This window comes from Trichomycterus rosablanca, chromosome 15, assembly GCF_030014385.1.
Source record: "Trichomycterus rosablanca isolate fTriRos1 chromosome 15, fTriRos1.hap1, whole genome shotgun sequence".
Classification (NCBI taxonomy): Eukaryota; Metazoa; Chordata; class Actinopteri; order Siluriformes; family Trichomycteridae; genus Trichomycterus; species Trichomycterus rosablanca.
The window spans coordinates 14,465,986-14,484,572 of record NC_086002.1 but is presented as its reverse complement, the minus strand read 5'-3'; the positions used below and the strand labels follow the sequence as shown (position 1 = coordinate 14,484,572).

General features: G+C 40.5%; 1 protein-coding gene across 3 annotated transcripts; it reads left to right on the top strand.

Annotated features, from left to right (window-relative positions):
• The first annotated feature begins 235 nt into the window (after positions 1-235).
• Positions 236-17,747, top strand: rbm46 (RNA binding motif protein 46). 3 transcript variants are annotated; one of them, XM_063009828.1, is made up of 7 exons: positions 236-435; positions 1,369-1,519; positions 4,473-4,810; positions 8,692-8,821; positions 10,090-10,608; positions 10,759-10,896; positions 16,993-17,747. In XM_063009828.1, the coding sequence occupies exons 2-7, from the start codon at positions 1,375-1,377 to the stop codon at positions 17,184-17,186; spliced, it is 1,464 nt and encodes a 487-aa protein (XP_062865898.1). In that variant the 5' UTR covers positions 236-435; positions 1,369-1,374; the 3' UTR covers positions 17,187-17,747. The 3 variants fall into 3 exon arrangements, with proteins under 3 accessions (XP_062865898.1, XP_062865895.1, XP_062865896.1); XM_063009825.1 differs by having other exon boundaries at positions 10,090-10,896; XM_063009826.1 differs by having other exon boundaries at positions 367-404; positions 10,090-10,896.
• The last annotated feature ends 840 nt before the right edge of the window (positions 17,748-18,587 follow it).

Here is an 18,587-nt window from a genome sequence, read left to right as displayed (position 1 = left end):
AAAGAATGACATTAATGGTGTCCACATACTTTTGGCCTGACTGTGTATGTTATATCGTAGGAGCATAACAGAAAGTCACAGGTTAGTAGTGCACTCCTAAGCAGTGTTTCATTTTGCACTCAGTCGTACTAAATAGCATGTACATTTGATTCATAATTAATTGAATCGTTTGTGATTTTGACTCACTATCCAGTGCCACCTTGTGCGGTTTGGGACGTAGCCCAGCTTTAAGGCTTGTCGCGCGCGTCAGAGGGGGAAACGACCGTTGTTGACTTGGCTTCACCTTTATTAAAACCTGGTATTTTTTTTTTTAATAAAATCACTTCACACAGTCGTATAATCTAATAATTTGATAAAATAACAACACTGTAATAATATAATTCGATTATTTTGACCGAGAAGAGGTACGAGCAACTTTTCAGTAAGAAACCAAAGGTAACCAGGTTTAACGGTCAGGTGCTGTTGTCGTCAAACTTTGTCTAATTAATAATTAAATGTATACTTTGTGTTAAAGAGGTGTGTTTTTATTGTTTATAAATTAAACTGTGTTTTTGTCGCGTTTGTAATAGTTTGTAATGTAGTTATTTTATTTACTATAAAACATACAAAAAACAAGGCTAGGCTTTTCAAATTAACTAGCTAAAGAGTGGTGTTTCAAACCGCACAATACTGACTAAATGGCGCATATTAGTGCACTCATGTATCATACTTTTTAGTATTAAAGTTTGCGGTTTGGGACGCAGCCCGATTTACCTCAGGTACCAAGAAACGGTGATTACGGTGATGTGTCGCTATATTTATCATTATTATGTGCCACCCTGATTACATATTTATGCAATATTACCACACACTTTTATTATTATGCTGTTTTTACTTTTATTTTACGGGTGGGACTAGGTTTTAGTTCAGGACAGTCGGCTAGTCATCACACCTTCCCGCCAAAGAATTGTTCAAGATATTCCGTCATGTGATGTATGAACCAGGAGATTACAGATTATGAGTAAATAAAATAGATAAAATGAAGTTATACACAACAAAATGAATAGAAACTATTATGTTTCTGCATATTTACACATTGTGCATGAAACCTTTAATATCACTTTGCTTGCATGTAAAGTTTTATGCATTTAAATGACAGTACATTTTGTCACCTATTATATTTCACCCTTTAAATACTTTTTATTGGGGAAAGATGGGAAATACTTTTTTTCTATAAACAATGTATCATTTTAATTTACACATAAACCTTTAAATAATAAGGCTTCACTGTATTGTTTTTGTCTGGTTAGCTGTGTGTCCTGAATATGTCCTATTATAGGTGTTATTTTAGTTTGGAATTGATGAGATATTTCTGTTGTGTTTTCTAAGGTGGAAATGGATGAATGTGGTATTGGTCACTGTAGCGACGATGGTAAATTTGAAAGCCCTAATGAAGCCGCTTTATTGGCCCTGATGGAGAAGACGGGTTACAGTATGGTTCAGGAAAACGGACAAAGAAAATTTGGTGGCCCACCACCAGGTAAGAATTGAATTTCTTAGATTTGTAGTTTGTGCTATGTCATTACAGTTCCCGGGTGAAGGTCATGAACCAATGACATGTGGCAAAACCTGTCTGCTCAGGCAATGTGCTTGCTGGTCTACGTTCTTGTGTTCATTAACTTTACTTACTTTAGTTAAGCTTCTTTGGAGTAGCAGTTTTTTTTATTTGTGCTACAGTCTCAAGGCTCATGCTGACATAAAACTTGCTAGACTGTTGACAGTGTCACTTATTTTCCAGTAATTCATGACAGACCTATGTTTTAATGTACTTTGGGTCACAAGCACAGAGCTTTGTGTTCCTTGTATGTTTTTGAGAAGGCAAACGTTTTAATGAATGTGGGTTAAATGACAGTATAGAACTTTGTAAACCAAAATATCGTGAATCTAATTGCTGTGTTGATGATACAGTAGACCCTTGAGTTACGAACCGTTTATCATACGAATATTTTGGGTTACGAGCGATCTTTTTCAACTTAACGTACAAACAAATTTCAGATTACGAAACACGTGACGTATTTGTTGTTGTATAATTACTCCTGCCAGTAGATGTCACTGTGTATCAGGCAGAGGGGACAGTGAGTGAGCTAGAAGAAAGAAATCGGCTCAGTAAAGTATTCTTTCTTTTGTGCAATTACACCTACAAGATACAACACTATTGAAATAAAAAAGGAAATAATAGAGAAATATGAGCGTTATTGTTGTTTCTGGTAGATACATTTTATAAAAAAAAAGTTTATTATGGTGTATGGTATAGCACACGTACTGTACTGAAATGTGTTTTTTATGTACAGTACTACTGTGTATTGCTGTTTATTATTGTTTATTAGAGGAATGTCTATTCCATAATTTAAGATTTAAGAGAAAATATACTTGTATTTATAACAAAAAAGACCTTTTTGGGAGGTCTGGCACAGATTAATTCTATTTACATTATTTCTTATGGGGAAAATAGGTTTAACTAACGAACATTTTGACTTAAGAACAGCCCTTCGGAACCAATTACATTCGTAAGTCAAGGGTCTACTGTATTACAGACCGAGCACATTTTCAGAAAAGCAACAATATGATTCCCTCACCACTTGCGTGTGCATCTGGATCAGTCCCCGAAATTGCATGTTGCAGCGGGAAATGCCCCCGTCTGACCTTTTCTTCCTTAAACATGGCCAAATGTGTTTTTTGGACACCCAACCAGGTTGTTGGCTCTGCTGCAATTCAGACTTGCGAGTTACACTATTCCACATTGGTGTGCTAGTGGGTTAGACCATTGCATGACTCGGGTGCCCCAAAAAATGCTCTTTTAGGGGTGATTAGGAGGTGCAGCAGTCTGTTACACCAGCCCACTGCTGAGATCTGGGTTTGCTGAAGCACTGTGATTAATTTCCTCCCTGTCCAGGGTGTTTCTGCCTTGCACCCTGTGTTTCCAGGAGAGTCAAACCCACCACAACTCTGACCAGGATAAAGCAGTTAATGAGAATTAAATGGCAGAAAACATTTGTTTGTTTGTTTAGGTTCCATAAATTATTTTAATCCCCAGACTGTGTATGAACTCCATAGCCTTTGACAGTGTACAAATGGAGTTTGAAAAAGTTGAGTAATTTTGTAAAATGTAGTAAATAGGGGTGTAACGATCGTTTCACGATGCATCGCGATGCAAAAATGTAGCGATGTGCATCGTGGACATCTGCGCGATTGCACGTGCGTTCTGTAATTTATTAGTGATGGGTCTGTCGCGAAGAATCCGGCTATAAGAGTCGGCTCTTTAAAATGAATGACAGAATCCTGAGCCGATTCGTTTATTTCCGGGTTTTTTTTCCGTTTCCGTGGAGGCGTTAGCAGGAGGGGCGAGGTTACAGACGCGCACACACGCACACGAACAGGAGGGAGAGAGAGAGAGAACGCGAGACCAAGTGTTCAGTCTACCCACATCTTATACATGTCACTGTGTATTGTAGCAACATCTGTCCTCTCAGTGAGAATCTTTTCTAAAACAGGACAGATCAGAACAGAAAGGAGAAACAGGATCAACCCCTCAAAGATGAGCTGCTTGTTTTTCTGAATGCCAATCTTCACTAAATACTTACAAATACTGTCACCGGGATACTGATTTTTCCTTTGCACATTTTCATTTATATTTTGTTGAGTGATACTTTGTTGATGTTGTGTTGTTCCACTGTAGATGCAAATTTACAAACAATATACACAATCAGACCTTTTTGTCTAATTGAGATGGGTTTTTGTTTTTGTATTTTATAATTTATTGTTGTGGCACTCTGTTCCACGTTGAGTATATAAATAAAGCAATTTAAATAATAAACATTTGATACAATGTTTTTTTTACATTAGTAATTCATTTTACATGTAATTTGTTAATAAATTAGTTCGAGCAACAAAAAAATCTGTTTAAAGACTCAGCTCAGCTCAATGAGCTTGTTTGATTACTTTGATTTTCAATTTAAGATGGCAATAAGTAACTTAAATTTGGTAAACCCGTTAGGTTACAGTAAAGTACTCTGTTCTTGGTAATTACCTTTAATTGCAGGGGACTGAAGTTTTTTTTTTTGTTTGTTTAAAAATTGTACAAGAAAATGTGCATTGTTTTACACTGTTTACACTTTTAAAAAAATCGTGAGAAAATCGAATCGTGAGCTCAGAATCGTGAATCGAATCGAATCGTGAGCAGAGTGTATCGTTACACCCCTAGTAGTAAAAACAAAAGTCTGTGGTTTGTATTTTGTGAAGATAAACTAATTTGAAATGCAGTAATGTTGTTTGTCTTAATGCCAATGTGATCACTAAAATGTATGTCAGATATTATCATGTGGGTGTCATTATACAGGGCTTTATTAAGAGCAAATTGTTAGCTATTATTTTAATCAGTCACATTTAAATGTATTCACTTTTTTTACATCCTTCCCATGTATCTTATGTTCCAGGCTGGGATGGCCCCCCTCCTCCACGTGGATGTGAGGTGTTTGTGGGGAAAATTCCCAGGGACATGTATGAGGACAAGTTGGTGCCTGTGTTTGAGCGTGCAGGACGCATCTACGAGTTCCGTTTGATGATGGAGTTTAGCGGGGAGAATCGTGGCTACGCCTTCGTCATGTACACCACCAAAGAAGCAGCCCAGCGAGCCATCCACCTCTTGGACAACTACGAAATCCGTCCAGGGAAGTTTATAGGAGTCTGCGTGAGTCTGGACAACTGTCGCCTTTTTATTGGGTCTATCCCCAAAGACAAAAAGAAGGAGGAGATCCAAGAAGAGATGATGAAGGTCAGTGGGTTCAGCTAGTCTGTTTTACATACAGTGTATCACAAAAGTGAGTACACCCCTCACATTTCTGCAAATATTTCATTATATCTTTTCATGGGACAACACTATAGAAATAAAACTTGGATATAACTTAGAGTAGTCAGTGTACAACTTGTATAGCAGTGTAGATTTACTGTCTTCTGAAAATAACTCAACACACAGCCATTAATGTCTAAATGGCTGGCAACATAAGTGAGTACACCCTACAGTGAACATGTCCAAATTGTGCCCAAAGTGTCAATATTTTGTGTGACCACCATTATTATCCAGCACTGCCTTAACCCTCCTGGGCATGGAATTCACCAGAGCTGCACAGGTTGCTACTGGAATCCTCTTCCACTCCTCCATGATGACATCACGGAGCTGGTGGATGTTGAACACCTTGAACTCCTCCACCTTCCACTTGAGGATGCGCCACAGGTGCTCAATTGGGTTTAGTCCATCACCTTTACCTTCAGCTTCCTCAGCAAGGCAGTTGTCATCTTGGAGGTTGTGTTTGGGGTCGTTATCCTGTTGGAAAACTGCCATGAGGCCCAGTTTTCGAAGGGAGGGGATCATGCTCTGTTTCAGAATGTCACAGTACATGTTGAAATTCATGTTTCCCTCAATGAACTGCAGCTCCCCAGTGCCAGCAACACTCATGCAGCCCAAGACCATGATGCTACCACCACCATGCTTGACTGTAGGCAAGATACAGTTGTCTTGGTACTTCTCACCAGGGCGCCGCCACACATGCTGGACACCATCTGAGCCAAACAAGTTTATCTTGGTCTCGTCAGACCACAGGGCATTCCAGTAATCCATGTTCTTGGACTGCTTGTCTTCAGCAAACTGTTTGCGGGCTTTCTTGTGCGTCAGCTTCCTTCTGGGATGACGACCATGCAGACCGAGTTGATGCAGTGTGCGGCGTATGGTCTGAGCACTGACAGGCTGACCTCCCACGTCTTCAACCTCTGCAGCAATGCTGGCAGCACTCATGTGTCTATTATTTAAAGCCAACCTCTGGATATGACGCCGAACACGTGGACTCAACTTCTTTGGTCGACCCTGGCGAAGCCTGTTCCGAGTGGAACCTGTCCTGGAAAACCGCTGTATGACCTTGGCCACCATGCTGTAGCTCAGTTTCAGGGTGTTAGCAATCTTCTTATAGCCCAGGCCATCTTTGTGGAGAGCAACAATTCTATTTCTCACATCCTCAGAGAGTTCTTTGCCATGAGGTGCCATGTTGAATATCCAGTGGCCAGTATGAGAGAATTGTACCCAAAACACCAAATTTAACAGCCCTGCTCCCCATTTACACCTGGGACCTTGACACATGACACCAGGGAGGGACAACGACACATTTGGGCACAATTTGGACATGTTCACTGTGGGGTGTACTCACTTATGTTGCAGCTATTTAGACATTAATGGCTGTGTGTTGAGTTATTTTCAGAAGACAGTAAATCTACACTGCTATACAAGTTGTACACTGACTACTCTAAGTTATATCCAAGTTTCATGTCTATAGTGTTGTCCAATGAAAAGATATAATCAAATATTTGCAGAAATGTGAGGGGTGTACTCACTTTTGTGATACACTGTATCAATGTGTACAGTGTGTGAATAACATAAACTGATCAGCCATAACATTAAAACCACCTTGTTTCTACACTCACTGTCCGTTTTATCAGCTCCACTTACCATATAGAAGCACTTTGTGATTCTACAATTACTAACTGTCCATATGTTTCTCTGCATGCTTTCATAGCCCCCTTTCATGCTGTTCTTCAATAGTCAGGACTCTCCCAGGACCACCACAGAGTAGGTTTTACTTGGATGGTAGATCATTCTCAGCACTGCAGTGACACTGACATGGTGGTGGTGTGTTAGTGTGTGTTGTGCTGGTATGAGTGGATCAGACACAGCAGCGCTGATGAAGTTTTTAAACATCTCACTGTCACTGCTGGACTGAGAATAGTCCACCAACCAAGTAAAAAGTATCCAGCCAACAGCACCCCGTGGGCAGCATCCTGTGACCACTGATGAAGGTCTAGAAGATGACCAACTCAAACAGCAGCAATAGATGAGCGATCGTCTCTGACTTTACATCTACAAGGTGGATCAACTAGGTAGGAGTGTCTAATAGATTAGACGTGAGTGGACACTTTTTTTTTAAAATTCCTGCAGCGCTGCTGTGTCTGATCCACTTATACCAGCACAACACACACTAACACACCACCACCATGTCAGTGTCACTGCAGTGCTGAGAATGATCCACCACCTAAATAATACCTGCTCTGTGGTGGTCATGTGGGGGTCCTGACCATTAAAGAACAAGGTGAAAGCAGGCTAAAAAGGTATGTAGAGAAACAGATGGACTACAGTCTGTAATTGTAGAACTACAAAGGGCTTCTATATGGTAAGTGGAGCTGATAAATTGCACAGTGAGTGTAGAAACAAGGAGGTGGTTTTAATGTTATGGCTGATTAATGTAGTTGTCTATTATGATTGGAATATCAGTGCCGCTATTGGCGTGCATCTACACAGACATCGTTGGCTTTGTCTAAGAGGGAGGGGTTGGTGGTCGAAGCTCTCAATGGATCGGTGCCCTGTCGAAGGTGTTTCTTACTGTCAGTGTTTCCTGGTGGAACTAGACTCGCCATGACCCTGATTATGATAAAGCGGTTGATGAAAATGAAATAAAAGATAAAATGTATTAATTAGTGCAGTTTTCCTTGTGTAGTGCATTTACAAGGATACAGTCACATTTCAATGTAAGAAAAGAAAGGTCAGTGAAATAGTGACGTCACTTTTTGTGTATTAAGCAGAATAAGAGCTTAACTACATTCCCCTGTCTGCTTTTCCAATGATAAATGAAGGACTTTCTAGTTTATTGGACTGTATTGATTCTGGGGAGTGAAGCCAAAGACTTCTCCCTGTTTTCTGACACAGGTTTAATTGGTTTCACTTTCTGACATTTTCTCACCAATGGTTTGAGGCACAGTAATTAGGCATTAATTAGCCTTTTCTGCTTAAAAAAAAAAAGCAAAACCTGACTGTTCCTCTTTAAAAATTAACATTTTCTCAAAGAAAGTTTATAGACAATCCACATAAGGAGGCCTAGGAGACTGGAAAGTAAAATATCTTAAACTGTGAAAAAAGGAAGTCTTAATAGAAAACAGGCCCAAAATAGGACACATTTAGTGAGATTTAGTCTATACAAAATCCTGAGTATGAATGAGGAAACCCAGACTACCCAAGGTGCATAGTGCTAGAGGACAATTTGAGCAGAATGCTCTGTTTACTTTCATCAATTTTGAGATGGAATTAATTAAACAATAATGCAGTTCATTAGATCATCATAGGACCTTCCTTTGATTTTTCATCGTTTTGTGTTTACGTAGTTTTTTCTGATATTAAAAGTAGCAAAATACATAAAAGTGGGAAGAGGAAAATGCTATATGCTCATCATGGGGACCAGGCAGGAAAACGTAGAAAACCTGTGGCAGCAAAACAACCAGAAAGCTGCCACGCCACCCATGGAGACCCAAGGATGACAGCTTCAGAACAAGAATGTTGCTAGCTACCATCAACTGACAGAGATCCCAAAAACAAAAGCTTTAAACCTCTCACAAGAGCACTAGCAAAAAGCCATACAGTTCATCAGGAAGTCAGTCAGACGTCCAGTGAGGTGCAGGAAATGTTTTGAAGTGAGGTTTAAAGAAAATACACTTTTCATCTACCAGTGTTTTCTATACCTGGCATTGTAGAACAAGTGGGGATGTTACATTATTTGGCCTGTTTTGATTTAAAAATGTCAGTTGTCATTTCCCAACTGTTTATTTCAATTCTGTATTAAGGTTACAGATGGAGTGGTGGATGTCATTGTGTACCCGAGTGCCTTGGACAAAACTAAGAACCGGGGTTTTGCTTTTGTGGAGTACGAATCGCACAAGGCTGCTGCCATGGCCCGCAGAAAGCTCATACCAGGTAGTTAAAAGTTAACATTATAATAGCTGCAGATTCGTTCCAATGTATGTCAACTTCTCATGTTATTTACCATGTCATTTTTGTCCTGGTCAGGGTCGCAGTGGGACCAGTTTCCCCGAGAAAAATACTGGGTGCGAGGGAGGAATACATCCCTGACAGGGCGCCAATCCACCGTGGGGTTTCGGCCATTCACCTAACCCAGACTTAACCTAACTCTGTGTAGGCGCCTGGCTGGCAAAAATGTGTACATACATACCAAGCACATGCCTCCAACTTTGTGCCAGAAGTTTGGGGAAGGCCTTGTCTGATTCAGCATGCCTCTGCCCCTGTTTACAAAGCTAGTGTAAAGGAACTGCAGTGGCCTGCATAAAGCCCTTACTTCATTCTTCTTCCTCGGCCTTCGTCCCGTTCGGTTGCGGGGTCGGCTCTCGGCGGATCATGATCCGCATTGATTTGGCACAATTTTTATGTCGGATGCCCTTCCTGACACGACCCTCCCTATTTTAACCGGGCTTGGGACCGGCACTACAATGCACTGGTTTGTGCATCTAGTGGCTAGGTGTCTATAGGACAATTCAGTGTTTTCAATTAGCCTGGTGGCATGTTTTTGGACTGTGGGGGGAAACCGTAGCACCCGGTGGAAACCCACGCGGACACGGGGAGAACATGCAAACTCCGCACAGAAAGGACCCGGACCGCCCCACCTGGGGATCGAACCCAGGACCTTCTTGCTGTGAGGCGACAGTGCTACCTACTTAGCCACCGTGCCACCCAAAGCCCTTACTTCATTAAACTCTATTAAACACCTTTGAGATGAATTGCAATTCTAATTGCCAGCCAACAGCCAAGCCATCTTTACCAACATCAGGGCCTGACCTCATAAATGGTTTTATTTTTATTTATTTATTTATTTATTTTATTTATTTTATTTTTTTCTTTATTTATTTATTATTATTATAATTTTTTTTTGCTTTTATTAAGTTTTTCGTGAAGTGAAAAACCTATTCGACCAATTCTTTCTTAAACCTTTCGTTAATGCCCCCTTTATACTCAACCCTGATAGCTTCACCTGCTACTGTGATCTGTATTTTTTTCTATGGAGCATTGCAAAACAGATGTAATGTCATACAGTTATACATTTCCTTGTCCCAACTGTCTCGTGTTTATTGTTTTTCACACTGGTTTCGTGTTTGAGATTGGACCCCAAATATAAACTAATAACACATTAAGGAACCTCATACAATTGTATTAATCTTTTTATTTTACAGGAACATTCCAGTTGTGGGGCCACACCATACAAGTTGACTGGGCTGCGCCAGAGAAAGACGTAGATGAGGAGACAATGCAACGTGTGCGGGTTCTGTACGTCCGTAATCTTATGCTATACACGACTGAGGAGACTCTTTGCACAGAGTTCTCCCGGCTGAAGCCAGGTTCAGTGGAGCGTGTTAAAAAACTGACAGACTACGCCTTTGTCCATTTCTACACACGTGAAGACGCACTTGCTGCACAGCAGTTCATGAAGGGCAAACTAATCGACGGCTCTCCAATTGAAGTAACCCTTGCAAAGCCGGTCAGCAAAGAGGCCGGGCGAAGATCTGGAATACGAACCAGTCATAATGGAACATCAGTTGGCGGGCCCTATGGTGACACCAATTTTCTCTCACAGAACAAAGATGATTCCGGAATCAGTCTGTGTTCAGGGATTATGAGTGATGGGTATTCTGTACATCCTCTCAGTTTACCCCCTCACTTGGGTAGCCCGTATCCAATGGACGCAGAACAAGGTGTGTATCCTTATTTGCCCGGATCCAGTTTGGTGCCAACCAGCCTGCAGAGCCTTAAGCCCAGCCAGTTTAGTTCTGCCGTGTCACTGCTAGAATACTACTGCCACAAGAATGGCTGGTCACTGCCAGAGTATTACCTTTACTCCACAGGAGGGCAAGAAGGCAAGACGCTGCTCATCTATAAAGTGGTGATCAATAGCACTAGAAGCAGCTACATGCCTGACAAAGTCTGTTCCATTCTCGAGGATGCCAAGGAGCTTGCAGCTCAAAATGCACTCTGGAATCTAGGTTAGTTTATTTGTGTCTCTCCAATGCCAGATGTATGTTGGCTGAATGCTTTAATCTCGGAAAGATTTTTTATGTATGCACTAATTAGAACATTTAGGGCTCATGAAATATTCAACATAATTATGGTTGTACCGCATAATCAAGTTGCTACTGCTTTTTAAATAGGTAAGTAAATTAAAGAAAGCAACAATTTCTAGTCCACATTAAAATTCCTCAGGCGTGTTTAGGAACATACAATTCCACTGTTGGAAGATGTCACTAGATCACATGCACTTTGGTACTGGTCCAAATGTTGTTAGTTGTTTAGTTATTTACAGTCATGTGGCAGCAGCACAGTGCATAAAATTATAAAGGCACACATCAAAGGCTTCAATTATTGTTTTCATTGAACATTAAATTAGGAAAAAACGTGATCTGGCTGACAAACGAGCACAGTTTGTTGATTCCTGATATGCTGGTTTGAGTGTCAGAAACTCCTGATCTTCTGAACCATCCAGTGAGATGCAGTTATCTGGGGGTCCAGGGTGCAATAAGGACACATTTTATTATTCATCTAGAATACCTTTTTGCACTCATAAGCCCGGGTGGTTACTTTTATCAATATTGTATCATGCCTCTACAAAATCAAACAAGCAAATACATGAGTTTTGTACAGAAGTACATAAATTATTCATAAAAGGAAAGACAAAGGATAAAGCATATGACCTTGATCACCCAAAATTTACTATACCAATGCAACCTTGAGCACCCAATTCTCATCCTACTATCATGGCCTGGGCCACCGGACACACACAGTCGACCCTTGACATTGGTTCCGAAGGGCTGTTCTTAAGTCAAAATGTTCCCATAAGAAATAATGTAAATAGAATTCATCTGTGCCAGACCTCAAAACCCCCCCTTACCTAACCTCTCTAATGTCTTAAATGGTCTTTTTTTGTTATAACAAGTATATTTTCCCTTAAATCTTAAATTATAGAATAGACATTACTGTAATAAACAATAATAAACAACAATACACAGTTGTACTGTACATAAAACATACATCACATTTCATACACCATAATACACCATCACATACATTATAATACATTTCCTTCTTTTTTTTTTATGCTGCCCACTGGGTGCTGTTGGATATATTTTTGGTTGGTGGACTATTTTCAGTCCAGCAACGACAGTGAGGTGTTTAAAAACTCCATCAGCGCTGCTGTGTCTTATCCACTCATACCAGCACAACACACACTAACACACCACCACCATGTCAGTGTCACTGCAGTGCTGAGAATGATCCACCACCCAAATAATACCTACTCTGTAGTGGTCCTGGGAGATTGCTGACCATTGAAGAACAGCATGAAAGGCGCGAGTGCCTGTCCAGGGGGCGTGGCATTACGAGATTTTTTAAACTAAAGCAATTCATTTTTTACCCACAGGAGACATATTTGATTAGTCTTGCTGACCACGCACACACACGTCTAATGTTATCCAGTTCAGTCTGAAAAAAAACCCCTTAAAAATAGGGCTAACAGTGGTGATAAATCGGTGACAAAAACAATGACTGTTGTTATAGGATGTGTGTGTGCCTTTAAGAGAGGTGTATTGTGGGAGATGCTCTGTTCACAGTGTCCATGTAAGTGAGTCAGGAGTCATATGAAACAAAGCGTAAGTTTCTTTTCTCAGACTCTGAGATCTCTCCGTTTTTACTGTTAATAATGAATGTTGCGGTTTTAAATAAACACAAGACACTGGAACATTTTGTGTGACTCCCTCACCTTATAAAGCTCAGGCTTAATTAAACTGGCTATAACCACAGAGTCAGATTCATTCTGCCTGTGGAGCTAAAAGTTTTGTCAGTCAATGCAGAGTATACTGAACTAACAAACTTAGTACTTTTGTCTCTGCTTGGCTCTGTGAAGTTGTGTTTTCAAAAGCAAGAATTGCTTACGATTTACGAAAGTGAACCACAAATTTATATAACATGCTCATAGAATAGGCTTAGATGGGATGGGGCCGTATTATCTTTTTGAAGTAATATTTTCAATCAGCAAAATTGCATTGTATGTATGATGTACACAATGTTAATTATGTTATTTTTAGAGATACACCGATCAGCGTTTTTGAGGCCGATCTCCTTTCAGCGCAATCGGCCAATAGCCGTTACCGATCGAGGGCGGGGCTATATGCCATGGCAGGGCAACATGCAATTTTTAGCGCAAGCAACACATGAAACATGGTCTAAACTGGTTTTTTACTATTAACGAACTCATGTGAAGCAGCATAATATCTTTAACAAAATTTGCAGTAAATAAACAAAGTAAATATAACAAATACAGCCAATACTGCAATGATTATATTTAGACCGTTAATTAATTTAAAAGGAAAAAAGTAAATAAAATAAATACAGTTAAAACTGCAGTCATTAAACACAGACTAAATGTAGATCTTGAATTGTTTTAAAAAGAACTTGAATCGTTTTTAAACAGTAAATTAAACAGTCAATGCTGCAATAACGTAATTAAACAGTAAATCAAACAAATACAGTTAAATATACTGCAATCATTAATTTTAGACCATTAATTATTTTAACACGGAAGACAGTAAATTAAACAGTCAATACTGCAATAATTAAACATAGCCCTTAATGTTTTAAATGAAAAAACAGTGATTTAGACAAATACAGTGAAAATACTGCAATCATTAAATTTAGATCATAAATTTTTTTAACACAAAAAAACTGTATATTACATAAATGCAGTCAAAATTGCAGTCATTAAACTCAGACCCTGGGTTATTTTAAAATGAAAAACTGCAACCATTAAATGTAGATATTGAATTATTTTTAAACGAAAAACAGCAAATTAAACAAATGTTGTCTGCATAGCATCACTGAAGTCCTTATTGCTTTTCCAATACGCTAGTGCTTGCGCGCTCTGTGGGATGGTAGCCTCTGAAAGATAGCAACGCACTTGGGATGTGATCGGACTGTCGCTCTCCTGTGTACTCTTAAGTGCCGTATTAGATTAGTAGTGTTTAGTCTTTGTTTTGGTTCCCCCACGAGACACGTTGGTTTTACAAATTTTACAAAACGCCCTGGATGAGTCTGTGTCATATACGGTAAAAAAAACTGCCAGACTGACGACATGTTTCCTGTCCGCATATGCAGCTGAACACCATAAACTGTTTCTTTAGCCGCTCACCATCGGCTCTCGGGATCGGCTGAATTTGAGAAATATCGGCCGATCGCATATTTTGATTAAAAATCGGCCGATACCGATACATAGCCGAACGATCCTTCTATCTCTAGTTATTTTAGTTTGTGAAGGGGGGGTCGCAAGTTTGCGGTGTGCCAAGTACTCTGCAGGCCAAACCATTTTCATTTTGGCTTATTGCAGTCGGATTTTCTGTGCTTCTTGGTTAAGAGCATTTGTGTCTTGGAGTCCAGCCATGAAGTCTTTGGTTGTTAAGTCATTTTTTATGGTTGCCATTAGGGATGCATCAATACCATTTTTTCCCAACCGAGTACAAGTACATGCATTTTTGTACTTGCCGATACCGATCCCTATTTACAATGATGGAGTTAATGAGTTGGAGGTTAATAAATATTTTTGCAATGTTGGTGTTTTGTAGAGAACGATCAGGTCAGAAATACTGTAAAACGTGTGTGTGTGCCGGTGTATTCTGATATAAACTATTTTACCCCCTTGTCCCACCTGTTTACACTCCTCTCCTGCGTTTCCCCTCACACCGTATCCTGCGTTCTCATTGGCTGTTCGACAGAGCACTCATTCCCAGTCGCACATCTCAGATCAGATATCTGCCGTGCTAGAAAACTCGAGCGCTCGGTGAGCCGGTCGGATCGAGTTGTTGGATAGTTCACACTTAGCGATCGAGAGCCGAGTTTTGATCGCCGAGCGAACGCCGAGTTGCTCCCGAGCCGGCAAATCTAGCGCCGACCAGTCGCCGAGCGGAAATCAGGGCAAAAATCGTGTAGTGTGTGAACCAGGCATAACGCAGCAACGTGCACTAGGCACACGGTATCGGATGTTTAGTATCGGAGCCTCGTTTGCGAGTACGAGTACAAGTTAATGAGCGCCGTATCGGGCAAATACCCTATACCAGTATCGGTACTCATGCATCTCTAGTTGCCATAGACACATTTGTCTCAACCTTCATCAAGTCGTCCTGCAAGTGTTGCAGTAACACAGGGTTTTTTCCTTTGTCGTCCTGATGAGATTGCTAAGGCTAAGGTCTTGGAAATTGTCTTATTGTCTTGTCCTTTTGATGCAATGGAAGGTTCTCCTCGCTCAGCTTTTGTGACCGCTCCTTAATTTTTACCATGGACACAACACATCTTGAACACTTGAATCTCTGAGTGGTGTTCATTAGTGAGTTCCCAGTGGTTTAATAATGGTGTAGTTTACATTTAGGCCATACAGACGGTTAGCAGGGTGGGTCACTTTTGCATTGCCCCTTAGTTACTCTCCTCCTCACTGGCTTGAATGCATAAGCCATTGAGTTTCTTTGAATCTGCAAAATAATCAAGTCAGCGTGAAAGCATAATATAGTACTTTGGTTACATTTATGACAGGAACGGTAGGTACTCATTACACAAGGTTCTTCAGTTCACATAGTTATATCGAACACAGTCCTGGACAATTTTGTATCTCCAATTCACCTCACTTGCATGTCTGGATTGTGGGAGGAAACCGGAGCTCCCGGAGGAAACCCATGCAGACACAGGGAGAACATGCAAACTCCACACAGAAAGGGGATCGAACCCAGGACCTTTTCGCTGTGAGGCGACAGTGCTACCCACTTAGCCACCGTGCCGCCCCATAATGTAGTACAAATCATACATGTTGTATAAATGTTTTTAATTTAAATTGTTTTACACTATTGTTTTTCCAAAAGGAATTCTAACACACTTAATTCTGTTTGAAACTTGTTAAAATTAGGATGTTTCTTGACCCATTTAGGATCCACAATATTATTTAGGGTGTTTTACACAATATGTGTTAATATGTGGTTACTTTTACTGGCAGTAACATAGCTTTCATTTTACAGTTCTTACATTTCTCAACCATGCAAATACAAAAATACAACAAACAACAACAAATTTAACTCAACAAGAAGGATTATACTAATAGATACACAGATTAGCCATAACATTAAAACCACCTCCTTGTTTCTACACTCACTGTCCATTTTATCAGCTCCACTTACCATATAGAAGCACTTTGTAGTTCTACAATTACTGACTGTAGTCCATCTGTTTCTCTGCATACATTTTTAACGTGCTTTCACCCTGTTCTTTAATGGTCAGGACCACCACAGAGTAGGTATTATTTGGGTGGTGGATCATTCTCAGCACTGCAGTGACACTGACATGGTGGTGGTGTGTTAGTGTGTGTTGTGCTGGTATGAGTGGATCAGACACAGCAGTGCTGCTGGAGTTTTTAAATAGTGTCCATGTGTAAAGTGTAAAGTAGTGTAAAGTCAGAGACGATCGCTCATCTATTGCTGCTGTTTGAGTTGGTCATCTTGTAGACCTTCATCAGTGGTCACAGGACGCTGCCCATGGGGCGCTGTTGGCTGGATATATTTTTGGTTGGTGGACTATTCTCAGTCCAGCAGTGACAGTAAGGTGTTTAAAAACTCCAGCAGCGTTGCTGAGTCTTTTCCACTCATACCAGCACAACACACTAACACACCGCCACCATGTCAGTGTCACTGCTGTGCTAAGAATGACCCACCACCTAAATAATACCTGCTCTGTAGTGGTCCTGGGAGAGTCCTGACCATTGAGGAACAGCATGAAAGGGGGCTAACAAAGTATGCAGAGAAACAGATGGACTACAGTCAGTGATTGTAGAATTACAAAGTGTTCCTATATGGTAAGTGGAGCTGATAAAATTGACATTGTGTGTAGAAACAAGGAGGTGGTTTTAATGTTATGGCTGATCGGTATATGATTTATATTAAACATTGTCAGCAGATAGGTGCAGCCTTTTTTGATTGATCATGCCAACTACTGGGAGTTTAAAGCCCAGGAAAATAGATACTAATGAGTGTGTATGTGTGTGTGCTTTCTTTTTGCAGATCTCTCATTCTATAGCCCCGGTTCACCTGGAAGTTTCTCGCCCTCTACATCATCTGGCACAGGTTTGCTTTCATTTGCTTGTCGAGCTGTACCATACCCAGCCTACTCCATGGCCCCGATCTCTCCTCCGCTGCCAATTCCTGGTGCCAGTGGCCAGAGGCTCTACATTTCCAACCAGTCATCCTTCTTTTGACAGAAGCAGGTTTTCTTGTGTGTTGTTGCTTACTTTTGCAGGTAGGTTAAGTTGAGCTCAGATTTGCCACTTTGGTTGTGAGTGAACTGGCATGAAAAATGTGTTCGGATTTTCAAACCTAGCTAGCATTGTATTAACATGTGCACTGATGCATGTGTTTTGCAGTTATTTTTTTCTCCATTATTTTACATGTTCTCTTGCACTGTTCTCATTAGTGATGCAGTTTGATTGATTTAATGTAAAACAAAAACAGTATTACTTATTTTATTTTTGTTATGCAGCAGGTTTTACTGCTATATGCAAGGTTTACCTTAAAACTATGAAATTAACATTTTTGAAGTCTAGTGATATGCCCAGCTGTTTTCCCAGCATGCCACCTTAACAATGAAATATTCTTCTATTCACACCCATTCAGTCTTATTACCAAAATGATTCCTTCACCACAAGCAGGTGTGCACGTTAACAAAAATATATCAATTCATTGTTTGTTCAGTTGTTCATAATCACAATGTATTTTCAGTGTCAAAACAGCCCTGGTTGAAAGATAAAGATATATACCTAAATTGATTTTGCATGTGTAAGATGTACATGTATTTATTGCTGTGTTAGTTTTTTTGCAGTTCATTGCAGAGGCCATGCAAAATCAAGTGAATGTAGGGAAAAAATTTAGGCAAATATTTATTTCTCTTGTTATTTATTCACACATCGTTTATCCACAACATTAGGACTACCTGCCTGATCTGCTGTCAAAGCCCAACAATCTGTCGGCAGTTTGTGGCTTGTTCCTCCTCAGACCACTGTCATGGGTTCTCTACATGGCTACCTTGGGCACCTCTTGCTGTTATGAGTTTCTTCTTCGTCTGGTCATAAAAATGACTGATCATATCTCATGCATTCAGCCGCTCAGGTGGCGCAGTGGTGAAAAAAACACGCTGGAACACCAGAGCTGGGTTCTCGAATACATTGTATCGAGTCTCAGCTCTGCCTGCCGGCTGGGCTATGCAGCCACATGAACAACGATTGGCCTGTTGTTTAGATAGTGGTAGGATATTAAAAGCCGGATAGGGCCTCTCTCATAACTAATGCAATTACGACCTCTGCTGCCTGATCGATGGCGCCCGCATAGAGACTGCTGTCAGGGTGTGTCTCTCTGTACACAGTGCTGATCCGCCTTGCACTTGTCAAAAGTGCAGGTGACAAAATGCATACGGCTGCTGCCCACGTGTCGCAGGGGGTGTGGGTTAGCTTTGCTCTCCTCAGTCAGAGCGGGGATCGGCATTGGTGGAGAGGAAGCATGACGCAGTCGGGCAATTGGATGTGCTAAAAAAGGGAAGAAAATGCATAAACAGAAAAATATATCTTATTCATTCAACCCATGAATGTAATGAAATAGACATTGTC